General features: G+C 44.4%; 1 protein-coding gene across 1 annotated transcript in view; it reads right to left on the bottom strand.

Annotated features, from left to right (window-relative positions):
- Nucleotides 1–2,776: 2,776 nt before the first annotated feature.
- Nucleotides 2,777–17,631, bottom strand: part of MRPL13 (mitochondrial ribosomal protein L13) — a 39,532-nt gene continuing 24,677 nt past the window's right edge. The window contains exons 6-7 of the mRNA XM_069959836.1: nucleotides 16,886–17,007; nucleotides 2,777–2,926 (exon numbers count right to left, since the gene is read on the bottom strand). Coding sequence (XP_069815937.1) covers nucleotides 2,902–2,926; nucleotides 16,886–17,007 — 147 coding nt within the window. The 3' untranslated portion in view covers nucleotides 2,777–2,901. The remainder of the gene's footprint in view (nucleotides 2,927–16,885; nucleotides 17,008–17,631) is intronic.

Below are 17,631 nucleotides of genomic sequence, written 5' to 3'. Positions count from 1 at the left end.
GCACACGCGGATGCACTCACATCCCAATTCAACACAAATGAAGATCATCCGGGCTGGTACTGCAGTACTTCCTCACTAACACCAGCCCGGTCACAGAACGGTTGGTGTTTCACGTTGTGTGAACATGGCCTAAAAGTATAGTGCGGTTTTTGGAAAAAAAAAAAAAAAAGCGGACAGCGACTTTAAAACTAAGATGGAACCCCACACCTTCCTTGGTAATAAGTGACAAAACCTACTATTATAGTTACACTACAAGTCTATGGCTGGGACACCACGATCCACTATGGCAACTGGTGACATCACAACCCACACTAATGCATAGTTTAGTTGGGCTTTATCATGGGAAATATCCTTATAAGCTTGGTAAAAATTACAATACTTGATGTCGTCTTTGGAAGAACCTCTAAACCGGTTCCGCACAACCCTAGTTAGGGAACACCAGCTATAGAGCTTGGTTGCACATGCATACTCTACTTGAGTACCACAACTCGAGATTGGATCCCAGTGAATGGAATTAGACTCTTAAACTATCGCCTGGCATCCAAGAGAATATGAATATAAAATTTGTTCCAGTTATAAGGCCAGAGCTACACTCTTACGGTTATTGGAAGAAGAACTGTACACCCCACATCTAGAATTGGGTTGTTTAGTTGGTGTATATATATATAGTTACTAAGTGTAATCTTTGTTTGCCAGAGGGAATTGTGTGGATTCAAGTCATCATCTACAGCAATGTCCACATATATGTAGTACTATTTAAAGGGGTACTCCAGTGGGGGGGGGGGCACTTTTTTGCTGGGACCGGGGAGGAGGTGGCTGAAGGAAAAGACGTCCACTCACCTCCCCGATTCCAGCGGCGGGTCCCGCATCGCGGCGCTCCGGTGCCCGGCCGCTTCCTGGCGTCTGACGCGGGCCCGAGACGTGACGTCTCAGATCCGCTCAGCCAGTCAGTGAAGCAGGCGGGATCCGTTTCAAGTCCGCTCAGATCCCGCCTCCTTTACTGACTGGCTGAGCGGACCTGAGACGCATCGTCTCGGGCCTGCGTCAGACACCAGGAAGTGGCCGGGAACCAAGCGCAGCGATGCGGGACCCGCTGCTGGAACCGGGGAGGTGAGTGGTCCAAGCAAAAAAGTGCCCCCCCCCGCTGGAGTACCCCTTTAAGGGATGTAGATCTTGATGCGGACAGTAAATGGGATCCATATATATATTCTGGAATGAGCTTTGGGACAGTAATTTCAAATGTTCCCATTTCAGTAAGATATTGAAACATACTTTTCACATTTATAACATACACTATAAAATCCTTGCTTATGGTAGGTCTTCAGCATACCCTTCCATTAAGGACCCTAGCAGGTAAAGTATATTGGACGAAACCACATGATACCACCATGAAACAGCTTCATGTCTATACACTTGAATAACATTGTTCCTTCATTTGACATGATCCAATGAAATCGTAGAGACAGCACTCAGGTGAAAAAATGGGTGGTTTATTCACAATATTCATTTGACATGAGTCCATGCCTCCTCTTCATCTGCGTTATCAATTTTATAGTGTGCCCGAAGCAAAAAAACTATTCTCAGTCCATTTCAAGGAACCAAGCCCATGGTTTTGTCATCACAAATCTGATTCTTTTTTTTACGAAAGCAGAAATTCACAGGACGCAAAAGGGGTAGACAATTGTATGGGAGCCATGGCGGCTGTAAATGTGATTAAAATATTTTGCCTGGAATGTTTTGCCAAGAAAAGTAAGACAACAGATGTCCAAAAAAAAGATCCTACAGCAGAGGTGAGAGCTTATTCCCTATATATAGTATAGGATAGCCAGCTGACATCTGTTACCTTACAATTGACGCCACTCACACCTATTTCAAACAGAAGTTCTTAACCTGGGTTGGTGGATAGAATTCAACTGCTGTGAAAAAAAGTTGAGAATATGTTCATGCTCTTCAAAAGGGCTGCCAAAAAGTCTGTGGTATAACAAAGAATCCCCGATACAATGCAATCCCCGTTCAGTCATCCTCATCTTTCAGTTCTTCTTCGAAGGTTTCCCCATATTTTAGCTCTTCCTCCTTACACATCCTTGAATTAATGACTCTTATCTCCATCTATTCATGATTTCAGTCCTTACCTCTCCTTTCTTCTTGAACACTATGGGCCCTGCTGTTTTCCTACTTTGAGATTTGGACCTGTTTATCGATAATGAGATCTTTCAAGTTTATTCGTAAAAAGTTTAAAGGAAAAAAATTATCCGAAACTTGACTTGTAACATATAAGCCAATAAGATACTCCAATATGTAATATATTTATGACTGTAACTACAATCTCAGTGCCCATATTTATAACTATACTACTTTCAGATCTTTGTGCTAAATGGGTCCAAGGTTCTACCTACAAAATAAGATGTACAGACGAACAGCACCGAAGATTCTGCTGATCTTTTAACATGGACTGGACAGGCAATGCTCCATATGCCACTATAACTAGCATGGCTTACCAAAAAAGATTGCAACAGTTCAGCAATAGGGACAGGTAGTCATGGACCCCTTAAAGCGTGTGATGGTGGTACTGCTTTTATTCACCTATCTGTATGTTTTTGGGTGTGGGAGGAAACCGGAGTACACAGAGGAAACCCACGCAAACACGAAGAGAACATACAAACTCTTTGCATTTGTTGCCCTTGGTGAGATTTGAACCCAGGACCCCAGGGCTGCAAGGCTACAGAACCACTGAGCCAGCGTGCTGCCCTGTAATAAAGCCATCAATACATAAGCCTTGTGTAGTCTGGCAAAAGGATTTATTGTAAAGCAAAATGTAACGTCCATATAAACATACAAGAAAAAATTCCAACATAAATCTTCACGGGTTCAGTGATGATCACCCTGGCATTCTTTCGATAGTTATTTGGGCAGGTAATCCGAGGATCTGCAATATAAAAAGGTATGGAAATGGTAAAACTATTTTATTTATACTTATCTCCTTAATTTTGTCCACTGCATACAAAAGATAGCCAGACATCATGTGTCCCAGGAAAACGGCCATTTCCCCCTCTTTTCATCTCTATCCTGTACCTGCCTATCAGATATCTGGCTGCAGCAAATTTATCATGATATAGGATTTGCACAAGACTATACGTTTCTTGGATTTTCTACATGATGCTGAACATTCCCGTGTTCTTTATCGGAAGGGAAAGCGGCAGCGGCTTATCTCTCAGAGAGAAAAAGGGTTTGGGCAGTGAAATTGCCTGACCCCCTTGAGACGCCTATACCCGAGCAGCATAAGTATAAAGCGTACAGGGACCTTTGTGCTGAATCAATCTGCAAAGAGTCATTCCTGCTCTGGAGGATTCCTTGTCACCATTTACTGTGTGATTATTTATTCATTTGCATACACAAATACTGGTTTAGCACTAACATAGTCAAAATAGTGCGTAGTGCTCCAGGATACTGCCAATATCCACCATTGTTGGCACATAACTCTTATATACAACGTATCCAAGCTCGGATACGTTGTATATAAGTGTTTGTTCATTTACACCTGTGTCGCATAATACCAGATTTTCCCAGCAGCCGGACATACTGTAGGTCCTCACAAAAAATATATAAAATATACACTTATAACCAGCCATCAACTGGTTATATATTATATCACTTCCAGAGCATTTTATGTCAGTGTATTAGACCTACATACATAGTCATTGTCATTAATAACACATGACCCCACATGGCTGCCGGACCCCCCAAGTGTACAAAGTATCTAAAAAAGCAGAAACAACCAACATAATGAGTGGTGATGACAATGTGCTCTACAGTCCTCACCGCTGAATGCAAACAAAGCAGATGAGCAAACAAACATGGAGTCCGGTGAGAAAGTGAGACCTGTCATGTATGTGGTGATCTCCGCACAGCGGGGTCAGACAGGATGATGACAGGCCAGAGGAGCTTACAATGGGCAGCCACAAAGACTACAGCGTGTCTACACAGGGGAGCGCTCCACAAGCTCAGGGTCACTATTGTTTGGAGGCCTTTACTTGTAATATAAGCCTTGCTCCAGGGCAGGAATTAGAGATCTAACAGGAGGAGAAGAAATACAATGTGCTCGGAAGGAATTCAGAGACTTTCACTTTTTGTAATGTTGCAATGTTAAAAAACAAAAAAAATTCCAAATCATTCTGCACTCCATTATAATGGGAATGTGAAAACACAATTTCGGTAGTCAGACCCCATGCATTTACTCAGACCCTATTATGACATCCCGTTTCTCTCGACTATCACGGAGATGTTCCTGCACCTGTCACATGTGGTAAGTTCAGCTGATTGGACGCAATATGGAACGACACGCCCCTGTCTATATAAGGTGTCATAGCCAACAATGTATATTAGGGCAAAAACTAAGCCACGAGGAGGAAAGAGCTGCCTGTAGAGCTCAGAGACAGGATTGTGTGAAGGCACACAAAGTTTTGGAGCACAGCGGCCATAATTCTTACATGGAAGAAGTTTTGAGCAATCTTTCCCTAGAGCTAGCTGCAACACCAAACTAACTAATTGAGCTCCATTTAATTTTCCTCTGTAGTGTTGAGTGGGCCTGTCAAACTGTTGGGGTTTGGTAATGTTATCCAAAGGCGTTTGTTCTCCCGTGGCTGCACCGCCCAACACTATTCCTCTCTTCCTGGAAAGTGGTCAGAACCCCAACCAATCAATCAAGTAGTTATCCTCCATCCCCTGGATGACTAGATGAGAACTTTTGATCGTAGACTTTTTATTTCTACTTTTATTGTAGAGGGGGTGAAACCTGCAGCGAATCCATGCCACAACCTGTATGCAGATACTGCTATGGATTCGAGACTCATGGTGGAAAATATTTGCCTGACTGCTATTCAGAGCTCTCTGCACAGTGACACCATTTCAGTCCGGTTATTGGAGAACTCTGTTGGCAGCTCCCAGATTACTTTTTATTTAGGTTTTACATTCCAGCTGCATGAAGCCTATGAATATTACTTATAATCCTAACCTAATATAAACCACATGCTTATAATACTACTGAAAATACAGGGGACTCTGCTACTGCTATGCTATACCTAATGGGTATTCAGTAATTTACAGCAGTCCCATACACCTTAAAGGGGTTATCCGGAGAGCAGACAAGGTCCTTCCTCTTCTGCTCTCCACTGCCCCCCAACTGCCCGTCTAAGAGTGGGGTGCAATGTCCAACAGCTGCCTGATCTTGCTGGGAATCGGTCAGCTATTGGTAATTGCCCACAACTTTATCCTGCCCCTCCCTCTCTGAAGAAGTTATCAGCACAGACGGGCAGAAGGGGGCGAAGTGGAGCACAGAAGAGTATAATAGGTAGGAACTTTATGGCTCTCCTGATAAGCCCTTTAAACAGAGCAGCAGGGAGCATGCTCGACCACCACTCTGACCTGCTCCTGGTCTGGAAGGTCAAGGTATTCTGACACTCAGGTCTCTACTGATCCTGCATTTATCTCCTATACAGTGGACAGGTGAATGTGCATCTATCTGCAATACCCTAAATCTAACCTGTTGACAGCCCCTTATAGCCCCGGAACACTGAGGAGGTAGGTATGTGTGTTACCTTCCTCCTTGGCGCCGGTCCCACACTGTTAAGGTGCTACTACACAAAGCGATTGTTCAACGATTACCGATCTCAAATGACTGCTATTGCAAACGACCTGAAATCCTTCGCCCAATGACACGGAATGGTGATCTCACTTATGATCGTTCTTGCGGTCGTCTTGTCGTCACTACTGCGAATAACCAAACGTCTTGTTCCATACAAACAATTTGCGAACAATCAACAATAAAAATAGGTCCAAACTCTACCAAACGACTATTGATCTCTCATTGGTCGTTAAATCGTTGTCTGCTATTACACTTAACGATTATCGTTCAAATCCGAACAATTATCGCCCTGTGTAATAAGGCCCTTAGTCGGAGTAATCTTTGCTCCGATGCATTAGGAGCACTGCCCCGTCATCGGCCCACTGCTTCTAATGATAATCAATAGAGGAGGCGGGCTGGATAACGGGGCAGTGCTCCTAGCAGTGCATTGGAGCAAAGATTACTCCGACTAACAGTGTGGGACCGGCGCCGAGGAGGAAGGTAACTCACATACCTTCCTCCTCAGTGTGGTGGGCGCAATAGGGATCTATCAGCAGGTTAGATGGGTCTAACCTGCTGATAGTTCCCCTTTAAACTGTCAGCTGCCATCCTATTAGGTACAGGGCTACAGTACTATATACTGTGTGTCACCTGAATCAATGTAAACTCTGAAGAGGCTGTGGTGCTCACATTAGCGGCGCTCATCCTTCAAAACCGGCGATTAAACCCCTGCAGATGTATTATGGAGGACAGGCAATCAATTTATAAAATCTTAACCATTCATGTCTTGCCGATGAGCACAGGAAAGGCTTAGAGGCGAGCAGGAGCGATGGAGTTTTATATCTACACATGATCATCTGGAGTTTCGCTTTAAGAACTTGATCTTTTTCCAAGTTTACAAGCAGTCTGCACTAATTCCTTTCTTCTCCTCGTGACTCGGGGAACTCCCTACCGGCAGATGTACTTCCCCATAACACTCGGCCTCTCCCCGCAACGCTCCAATGATTATTCACTTTGGAAACGTTCCCGCTCCGTTGGTTTATTTACACTGGAGCACGTGAGCGCTCGGCCGGAGACATCACTCGCTGGTCTGATAAGTCAGAGGACGAGGTCTGTACATGATCCTATCACTATCTAATATACATGAGACCCTCTACATGGCACTGATCCTACAGGGGCGCAATAGTGACTATATTGTACTGGCGGTATATGGAAAGATGCTGCGGGGACTCTCCGTTCCTCAACAATACAGTTCTTGACTATATGGATTGAAGGGATTTTAACTAATGGTTTATCCTTAAAGGCGTACTCCAAAACCATCAAAAACCCATATGTTTTAGGAGTCTTAATTCTGCATTTCCTTGATTAGTACAACACTTCCCAGAATTCATTGCTTTCTCCCTTCAGACTAAGCTAATTATGTATGTATGTATGTATGTATGTATGTATGTATGTATGCACGTATGTATGTATGACAAGTAGAAGGCGCTATAAGGGGCTATCAGCAAGTTAGATTCATATAACCTGCTGATAGTTCCCCTTCAAACTGTCACTGTTTTTTTTTTTTTTTGCAGAAATCAATAGTCCAGGCGATTTCAAGAAACTTTGTAATTGGGTTTATTAGGCAAATCTGCCATTATCTGCATTCAAAAAGACTTTCCCCAGGTCCCCCCCCCCCCTCCTCTCTCTCATCCACTGCTCATTATCAGGAAATCTTAACTGGTTTACATCAGTCGGGCCCTGTCTGTTCTATGGAGAGGGGAGGGGAGGGGGGGGAGGGAGATTAGTCCCAACAGAGAACAAAGGATTACACAGTGGGAGCTGTATGAAAGCCGGTATTCAGAGGTCAGAGAGGTTAGTGCAGACTGTCAGAGGAGATAGCCGGTGATGTAGCTGTAAATTAACTCTTTGTTGTCCTGTTTTGGTGCCTCAATTCCCTCTCTCCATAAGAGAACCATGAAGACAGGGGAGAGCTTCAAAGAGCACTTTCTGATGACAAAAATGCATTTTTCGGCAAATAAATCCAATTACTAAGTTTCTTAAAAATCGCCTGTACTATTGATTTCTGTAAAAAAACAGTGACACTAAGTAAGATCAAGGTGTACTCAGTGGCAGTCCAACCCCCATCAATGCATTATACTGCAGTACGTACACAACGTGTGGTGTCCATGGATAAGTGCCTGTATAAAGCATCATATGGGCATTCAGGTGATAGATAGATGGATGGCTGGAGACCACCACAGTGGCTCACAAGAAGGGAGGACGCCCACCTATACTAGCAGGGGATAAACGATGGCTCCTTTAACTCTACATCCTACTATAGAACGTGGAGGGGATGTTACTGATGCCGAGCACAAGGATATAGTCAAAGAGCCTGGAGTTTTCTTTTTTTTTTTTTTAACTTTAACATTTTTTATTTTTAATCATAAATAAGGTACATAGACAAAAACATTTTACACATTAACAATATATATCTAAGTGTCTGTAATCCTTACTAATATCTCAATAAATTAATTTTGTTACCATCCCCCACCAAACCTTTAAATCACTAATCTTTTTAATAAACCGAACCAATCCCTTGGTGCCCCCCCTCCCTTCCCTTTCCCCCTCCCACCTTCCCCCCCGCCAAAGAGACAAAAAAAAAAAAAAAAAAAAAAATTCATTGGCATCTTTCAAATTTCTCTATACAGTTCTCCCAGTGTTTTATATTAGGGGTTTCCGGTGCCAGCCATTTTCTCACGATCACAAGTCTAGCATAGAACAACATTCTCTGGATCTTACTCCTACTTTTCCTCTTGCATGCTACAGACGAAGAGTCTCCCAAAACGGCCAACACTGGACTTAATTCAAACTTTAACTTTAACATATCCATAATTTTTCTGTGTACCAGTTCCCAAAAGGAGACCAGGGCCCCACACGACCACAACATATGCCCATAGCCGGCCCGGCTTACACCACACCTTGGGCATTTATCCTCATCCCATTTTTTGATTTTACATAGAAAGAGTGGGGTGTAATATAGCTGATGGACAATATTAAATTGAACAACCCTATGGGAGCCTGCCCTGGAAACTTCCTTAATCCCTTTTAGAATCCTTACCCACTGATCGTTACTCAACTCTCCAAACTCCATTCCCCATTTCCTCCTCCCCTTCTCACCTATTTCATAGTCCGACATGAAGTGTAGATATAGGGTTTTAACCTCATTTTTAAATATTGTCCCATTTCTAAGTTTTCCTATTATTGGGCCCGGTTCGCATATATTGCCCTGGGATCTTTTTAGGTTCCCACGAACTATCGCTGTATACCTCGCATAATCGTACCAGTGTTTCTCCTCTAGTTTATATTCCCTTCTAAGAGTGGTCCAATCTTTAATATCATTACCTAACATTACATCTTTCACTGTTCTTATTCCTGCTTCTACAAAGGCCTTCACTGTTCCCATACCACTTCTCCCACCAAACCCCTCGTGCAGCCACAAAGGGGAAAAGTCCAATATTCCATTTCTTTTTTCCTCTATCTTTAGTTTTTTCCAAACCCTAATTAGGGACCTTACCATTACCCATCTACTCCATTCACCCCGCTCCAAGTGGCCGCTTTCTAAAATCTGGAAAACATCCCATACTCCCTCTCCCAATTTTTCACACAGAAATCTACCCAAATTGTCTTGTTTCCATCTAGCCAACCAAAAACATTCCGAAGCTAACAAATATTTATCTACGTTGGGAACCCCCAACCCTCCTCTTGCAACTGGCACACATAAATCTTCTATTTTCATCCGCACCCTTTTTCTTCCCCATATCAGTGCGTTCCATGCCACTTTAATTCTTTTAAGATACTTTTTCCCTACCCCAACTGGTGTGGCACTGAATAGGTAAAGAAGTTTGGGCAGAAGTATTGTTTTTATTAATGTAATTCTGTCTATCCTGGAGACTCTCAGTCTGCACCAAACAGAGACCTTCCTCTCTATATTATTTACCACATCCTTGGTATTCAGGTCATCAAACCCCCGTAAATCCCTGGACACCTGAATGCCCAAATATGTAAAACTTTTCCCTTTTTCTAAATTATACAGTGGAGGAAAGGATAAGTCCAATTCCTGATCAAGAGACATAAGGGTAGATTTTCCCCAATTTATTAGTAGCCCAGAGTAAACCCCCAGTTCTTGAACCAGGGACATAACCCGAGGTACCCCTTTTTAGGGTCCCGCAAGAAAAAAAGGAGGTCATCTGCGTACAGGGATATTCTGTTCCCACCGCCCCCCGCCCCAAAGCCTTCTATCTTATCATCAGTTCTTACCTTAATTGCAAGGGGCTCAATCCCAAGGGCGAAGAGCAGTGGGGAGAGAGGACATCCCTGCCGCGTACCCCTACCCAGCGAAAACAACTCAGAGAGGACATCACCAGTACGTATTGCAGCTCTCGGGTTCTGATATAACAATTGGACCATCCCCAAAAAACCCTCCCCTATCCCAAAGTGCCTCATTACTTCCCATAAATACTCCCACTCCATCCTGTCGAACGCCTTAGTTGCGTCCAACGACAGGATGGAGTGGGAGCCCCCCCCCCCCCCTATCTGCATATTCACAAACAGACGCCTGATGTTGTGTCTGGGCATACGACCAGGTATAAATCCACATTGGTCCCCATGTACTATAGTGCCTATTATTTTACCTAGTCTCCTTGCAAGAACTTTAGCGAAAATCTTGGCATCACTATTAATAAGAGAGATAGGGCGAAAAGATTCTATATTTAGGTGGTCCTTCCCCGGTTTCGGGATCAAAATTATGGAGGCATCCCTCATGGATGCCGGCAGTTCCCCAGCCTCCATCGCCTCTAGAAGAGTTTGGTGAAGGCATGGTAACAAAACCTCTCTATGTCTTCTGTACATCTCATAAGGGATGCCATCTCTACCCGGGGTTGAATTCCCCACTATTGCCTCCAGGGCCTCATTAAGTTCCATTAAGGAGATAGGGGCATCTAGTTCTTCCTTCTCCAGTTGACTTATCTGGGGGAAAACAATTTTCCCCAGGTATTCCTCCATATCTTCCCTTTTATAAATAGCTTCCTGCGCATACAGATTCTCATAGTATGTCCTGAACTCCCTATTTATCTCTTTCGGGTCATTTACTATATCCCCAGAGTTGCTCCTTATTGCCCTTATACTTTTTTTCCCCTCCTGATTTTTCACCAGGGCCATTAGCCCCTTATTTGGTCTACCCGAACCCAAGAAATTCCTCACCCCCCTAAATGCCGCAATATTCCTTGCTTTATCCTCTAAGTACTTATCCAACTCTTCCTGTTTGTTTTTTAATTCACTTTCTAGTGCTAGTGACTGTGCCTTTTTAAATTCCTCTTCTAATTTTTTAACCCCCTTAATTAATCTCTCTTCCTTTTCCCTAAATCCCTTTTTAATTCTACATATCACACCATGATATTTCCCCCTAATTATAGCCTTTAGTGTATCCCATACTATCCCCTTACTAGCAGAGCTACAGTTAATTTCCCACAACTCTTTTAATTCTAAACCAATTTTTACAGTGTCTGTGATAAATTGAAACCAATGTGGATTTATACAAATACTCCTAAACTCCTTTAGTGCGCTACTCTGAATTTCAACAATGAGTGGTGCATGATCAGAAACACAACGGTGTAAATACTCTATTTTAGTAATTTTTTGTGCCATTAACTCATTCCCAAATCCCATATCTATTCTGGACATAGTACGCGAGGTTTTATTCCAACAAGAGAATACCTTGGATTCAGGGTTCCTCTCCCTCCATAGATCCTTTAACCCCATTTCAGCAATAATATCTGGCAGTTGGGAGTTTCTAATCTGTACCTTCGGGTTCAACATCCTTAATCTATCATTCTGTTCATTCATAACAGCATTAAGGTCCCCCAACATAAACGATGGCTCCTTTAACTCTACATCCTACTATAGAACGTGGAGGGGATGTTACTGATGCCGAGCACAAGGATATAGTCAAAGAGCCTGGAGTTTTCTTGGTGGGCTCACCCATACAATAGTAAATAAAGACAAGATCAGACACGTCCACCATCATCCTCATCACCAAAGATGACTTGTTAATCCTGTTACAGTCCAAGGACAAGCTGAGAGACGTCTGTCTGTCCGTCAGGCTGTCACTGTGAGCGGGAAACATGACTGTGTACAAGCGAGGAGAAATTACAGAGCCATGCATGGGATGAAAGGGCCCGATAAAAGGATTTGTCAGGACGCGGGGCCGGGGTGCCAGCAATGGAGAAGAGAAAGAAAACATTTGGCAGAAAGCAAAAAAAGATTTTAAAAAATTCCATCATACTAGAAAAAAAACAGCTACTGGACAAATACTTGGCATTTTTATGTAAAAAAGACCCAAAAATGTCATTGGTAGTGTGAATGAGTGATAAGACCCGGCTTTTTTTTTTTTTTTTAAATCAACTGGTGTCAGAAAGTTATGTAGATTTGTAATTTACTTCTATTTAAAAATCTCAAATCTTCCAGTACTTATCAGCTGCTGTATGTCCTACAGGAAGTGGTGTATTCTCAGTGACTGACAGCCACAGTATCTTTGTATAATAGAAAAAGTGTCACTTATATTATGGAGAGGAGACAATGCATGTGTAATATATCAACAGACTGGGCTGCCATGACTTTACTTTCTGCTGGATTCATACGAAAAACCTCCACAAGAATCTGTAGACTCAGTACGGCAAGTCTAGGGGGGCTCGGAATCTGTAGACTCAGTGCGGCAAGTCTAGGGGGGCTCGGAATCTGTAGACTCAGTACAGCAAGTCTAGGGGGGCTCGGAATCTGTAGACTCAGTACAGCAAGTCTAGGGGGGCTCGGAATCTGTAGACTCAGTACAGCAAGTCTAGGGGGGCTCGGAATCTGTAGACTCAGTACAGCAAGTCTAGGGGGGCTCGGAATCTGGAGACTCAGTGCGGCAAGTCTATGGGGGGCTCTGAATCTGTAGACTCAGTGCGGCAAGTCTATGGGGGCTCGTAATCTGGAGACTCAGTACAGCAAGTCTACGGGGGGCTCAGAATCTGGAGACTCAGTACAGCAAGTCTACGGGGGGCTCAGAATCTGGAGACTCAATACGGCAAGTCTATGGGGGGCTCAGAATCTGGAGACTCAGTACAACAAGTCTACGGTAGGGTCAGAATCTGGAGACTCAGTACGGCAAGTCTATGGGGGGCTCAGAATCTGGAGACTCAGTACGGCAAGTCTATGGGGGGCTCTGAATCTGTAGACTCAGTACTGCAAGTCTATAGGGGCTCAGAATCTGGGGACTCAGTGCGGCAAGTCTAATGGGGGGCTCTGAATCTGGAGACTCAGTACGGCAAGTCTATGGGGGCTCGTAATCTGGAGACTCAGTACAGGAAGCCATGGGGGGCTTGGAATCTGTAGACGCAGTACGGCAAGTCTAGGGGGGCTCAGAGGTCCACAATACAGCCATATGGATGACACCTTGCACGCACTGTTGCCTCTAGAGTAAACTTGTGGCTATACACCACTGCAAATACTATAATAATAATCCCGGCCTCCACATCTGGTTCTGGGCTATTACCTACCAGATGTTCAGGACGGTACGGAGTGGGGAGGAGGAGGGGAGCATCAAAGTATCTGGGCAGCAGACGGCAGACCCAGCCCGCACCTCTCCCCTTCTAATCCAGACACACCGGAGCATTGTCCTCTGTAATTTACGGCTGTAAAATCACTTAGAGGAGGCTCCGAGGATGGAAATGACATAATTCGGGCTCTTCCAGACAAATGACGGCTTATAGCCTCTCTTCTCCTCCGATTTCCCCCTGGCCGGCTCCTTCTCACGTCACGTCTTGATCTCGGTGTTTAGGACTGTCAGCGTCCTGTGATCATCCAGGGTTACTGGCAGGACTCATTCACGGACACATAATGGATTATGCACAGAAGCTGTTCTAAAGAGAAGGTGAAAGCCGCTGCTGCCTGGAACACGATGGAGGTTTCTATGTCTGAGGATTACTAATATGGGGTGACAGCGTCTGGAATGCTGCAAAGTACTGGTCCTGGCAGCTGATCATAGTAGATTCTCTATGTGTACGGGGCAAGTTCATGATGAAGACACTGGCGCTGTCCAATGCATCTCCTGGGGTGCTGTTAGGGGGTATTCACCGCTCCCGTGTACGGTCCATATATAAGGACGATGTGCTATGGAACGGGACTCAGATTTATCGGGATCATGATTGATGATGATGCCGAGAGCTTCTAAACTGTTTAAAGGGGAACTATCAGCAGGTTAGAAAAAGACTGTTCCGCACAAGCTCTTCACAGGGGGAGACAGATACTCCTATTAAAGTTATTGGTGGTGATTATTCAGCTCCGGCCACACAGTTATAATGGATTTGATGACAGTTCAGCCTCCCTAACTGTATACTCATTGACTTTGCTAATTTAGAGAGATATATAGAAATGAGTATTATTACATTTTCCTCCCAGCAGGCAGCAATGGTCCTGGCTCTAGTTGCCCATGTGATGCTGTGCTGATGCATCATGGGATCGATAGCAGATATGAAAGAGAGAGAATGCAGTTTGAAATATGTCAAGTCAAGTCGGCTGATCACAGGTCCCATGACTTAGAGACGGTAATTAAAGGGCTTGGATGCAGCAGAGCTGGGATACAACAGATGACACTGCAGGAATAGTGATGGGGAAAGGGTTTGGTGGGTGTTCTAGTGATGGTGCATGTTTGGGCTTCATGGTTCTTGGAGTGATGGTGAATGCATAGGTTTGGTGGGTGGTGAAGTGAAAAGGCATGCACAGGTTTGGAGAGCATGGTAGAGATGGTGCATGCCCGGATTCATTGGGTGATGGTGCATGCTAGGGGATTGGGGCATTGTTATTGCCTGGGATTAGTAAGTGTTGAACATATGCTGCATGACCAAGGTTGGTGGGTTGTGGATATAGTGCATGCCCAGGGTTGGTTGGTTGTAGATATGGTGCATGCCTGGGTTGGTGGGTTGTACATATAGTGCATGCCTCGGTTGGTGAGCTGGATATATGGTGCATGCTCAGGGTTAGTGGGTTGTAGATATGGTGCATGCCTGGGTTGGTGGGTTGTACATATAGTGCATGCCTGGGTTGGTGAGCTGGAGATATGGTGCATGCTCAGGGTTGGTGGGTTGTAGAGATGGTGCATGCCTGGGTTGGTGGGTTGTAGAGATGGGGCATGCCTGGGTTGGTGAGCTGGATATATGGTGCATACCCTGGGTTGGTGGGTTGTAGATATGGTGCATGCCCAGGTAAGTGTTGTACAGCTGGTGCATGTCCAGATTGGGTGGGTGGCCCAAAGAATATGTAATAAAATCTCATCAGTAAAAACCTTTGTACTACAACTATGCACAGATTTCCCCTCAACAAACTACATGCAAATAGGCATTTTATGTTGAGAAGAGAAATGGTCTCTAACAGATCCGGCTCCAGACCACCCCGCACCTTCCTGTGACATGCTAATGAATGTGCAAGTACGGCCCGAGCTGAAGCCTGACTAATAGTCCATTAATGGGCTGACAATGGTCTCCACTTGACTATAAAGCAACCAGCATTGCCCACAGTTCGGCGAGACACCGGGGGGCACAACCACAGCGTCTGACTAAAGCAAATGAAGCCGCGGTCATTTCCATCTGACTTCAAAGGCTTCATTATTCCATCGCTTAACTATCCGACATTGAATCTCTGGGGTCTGAAATGCATTTCTATAGATGATATTCCGCTCGGCACATTTCTGATTTAACCCCCAGAGCAGGAGAAGAAAAAGAGCGGGATAAATGTGCGACTATAAAGAGATCTTAAGGAGGCGACATCTGGGACCGGAATCCGGCACAATGGAGCTGAGCGGGGAAGAAGCTGCATTTATTACAGTGGATTATCCCTCACAATGTGCTCCCTGAGCTTCACATGGTGGAGACTTCTCATCGGCGGCTTTCAGGAAAGTTAAATACCTCGGAGATCATTTTGCAATGAGGCGGAACAAAAAAAAAAAAAAAAAAAAAAAAAAAACACGTCTCAGAGACATAAAGGGATCGGCTTAGGGCTGCCCGAACCAACACATGGAAATCTAGGCTCACCGGCGGACACCAAGGGCCCTATTACACGGAACGATTATCGTGCCAAAAATCGTTATATTGTTTGAATTTAAACGATAATCGTTCTGTGTAATTGCAGGCAATGATCGAAAAATCGTTCGTATGTCGTTGATCGTTGAATTAGATCCAAACCTATAATTAATGTTAATCGTTCGCTGTAATTCCACATTCATTCACTCAAGTTCCGCATTTGTTCACTAATCGTTTAGTGTAATTGCACATGGTTCAGTGTTTTGCTGGGATCAGATGGAGTAAACGATCATAGTAACTAGAGATGAGCGAACCGGGTTCGAGTCGATCCGAACCCGAACATTCGGTATTTGATTAGCTGGGGCTGCTGAACTTGGATAAAGCTCTAAGGTTGTCTGGAAAACATGGATACAGCCAATGACTATATCCATGATTTCCACATAGCCTTAGGGCTTTATCCAACTTCAGCAGCCACCGCTAATCAAATGCCGAAAGTTCGGGTTCGGATCGACTCGAGCATGCTCCAGGTTCGCTCATCTCTAGTAGTAACGATTGCAATAACGAACCTTGTAACGATAGGAACTAACGACTATCATTCTGTGTAATATAGTGAACGATTTCAGGTTAACGATAAACATTCTCGTTTGCGATCGTTTATCGTTAGTCATTAATAGTTAAAAATCGCTCCTTATAATAGGACCCTAAGCCACATGTGATTTAGTTGTCTTTCACCGATTCCAGTTTTATGCAGACAAGGTTGGATCACTGTTTAATGAAAACTTCTACAAACATTCTAGTATACTGAGCGTTTCAAACCCCTAATGCAGGGTTAGGGAACTACGGCTCTCCAGCTGTTGCAAAACGACAACTCCCATCATGCCTGGGCAGCCAAAGCTTTAGCTTTGTCTGTCCAGGCATGATGAGAGTTGTTGTTTTGCATTAGTTGGAGAGTCAAGGTTCCATACCCCTGCCCTAACATCTTTCAGATCTGTTTGCCGTCAGGGAATAGAACTTGTTCTTCTCACAACTTTATCCAGGACTACCCAAACTACAATTCTCATCATGCTTTGGCCATCCAGGCATGATGGGAATTGTAGTTTTGCAACAGCTAGAGGGCCGAAAGATCATGAGATTATGGCTTGTGTCATAGTGGATACTAAGTGGTACATACGGGATCCAGAGTTTCGGGAAAGTCTCGATCTCCTCCTTGGAGTACTGGTCCAGCCTCCTGGGAACGTTTCTGGGCTGCTTAAGTTCTGTAACGAGATTCTTCAGGATTTCCTCTGGAATATCCTGCAATAGATAATCGGACGTATGTAGCATCGTCACTTTATAGCCGCACACTACAACCCTCACTATGCTCTCTATAACGGCAGTGTATGGAGCTTGTACTACTAGTGCTCCTATAGAGCAGGCTCAGGAGGTGGCAGGTATAATACACAGGTAAAGGTGGTTATATTAAGCTGCTGTTTTGGCTCCTGATCCCTCCTTACACATGGAGAGCTGAGCTGGCAGACATATGTCCTGAAGGGGGAGGGTGTCCCCCAGGAGCACAGGGATCAGGCATGCTGTCCCCCAGCCCTTATAAAGCTCTATCAGTGGAAAACAGTAACAAACACATAGAAAGGGGTCTGCCCTCATAGGTAACTACTGCGGGGGGATGTGAATGAAGCCGGGGTGGGATTAGCCAGGACTAGAGTAAGGTTCACAGCAGAACAAGATGCAGCACATCCCAGGATTTTAGGATTTTCTTTGCTCTCATTCATTGGTTTTTAACTCTCTAGTTAGATAATGAGGGAGCATGGACTACTACTCCCATAAAGCTGTACTACTACTCCCATAATGCAGAGAGAAGAGAAGAGGGAAAGAGGTGGGGGCGCCTCCTGGTGCAATAAAAGATGGTCAGAGTAATAGACA

This window comes from Dendropsophus ebraccatus, chromosome 2 (assembly GCF_027789765.1).
Source record: "Dendropsophus ebraccatus isolate aDenEbr1 chromosome 2, aDenEbr1.pat, whole genome shotgun sequence".
Classification (NCBI taxonomy): Eukaryota; Metazoa; Chordata; class Amphibia; order Anura; family Hylidae; genus Dendropsophus; species Dendropsophus ebraccatus.
This window is presented reverse-complemented; position numbering and strand designations above follow the sequence as displayed.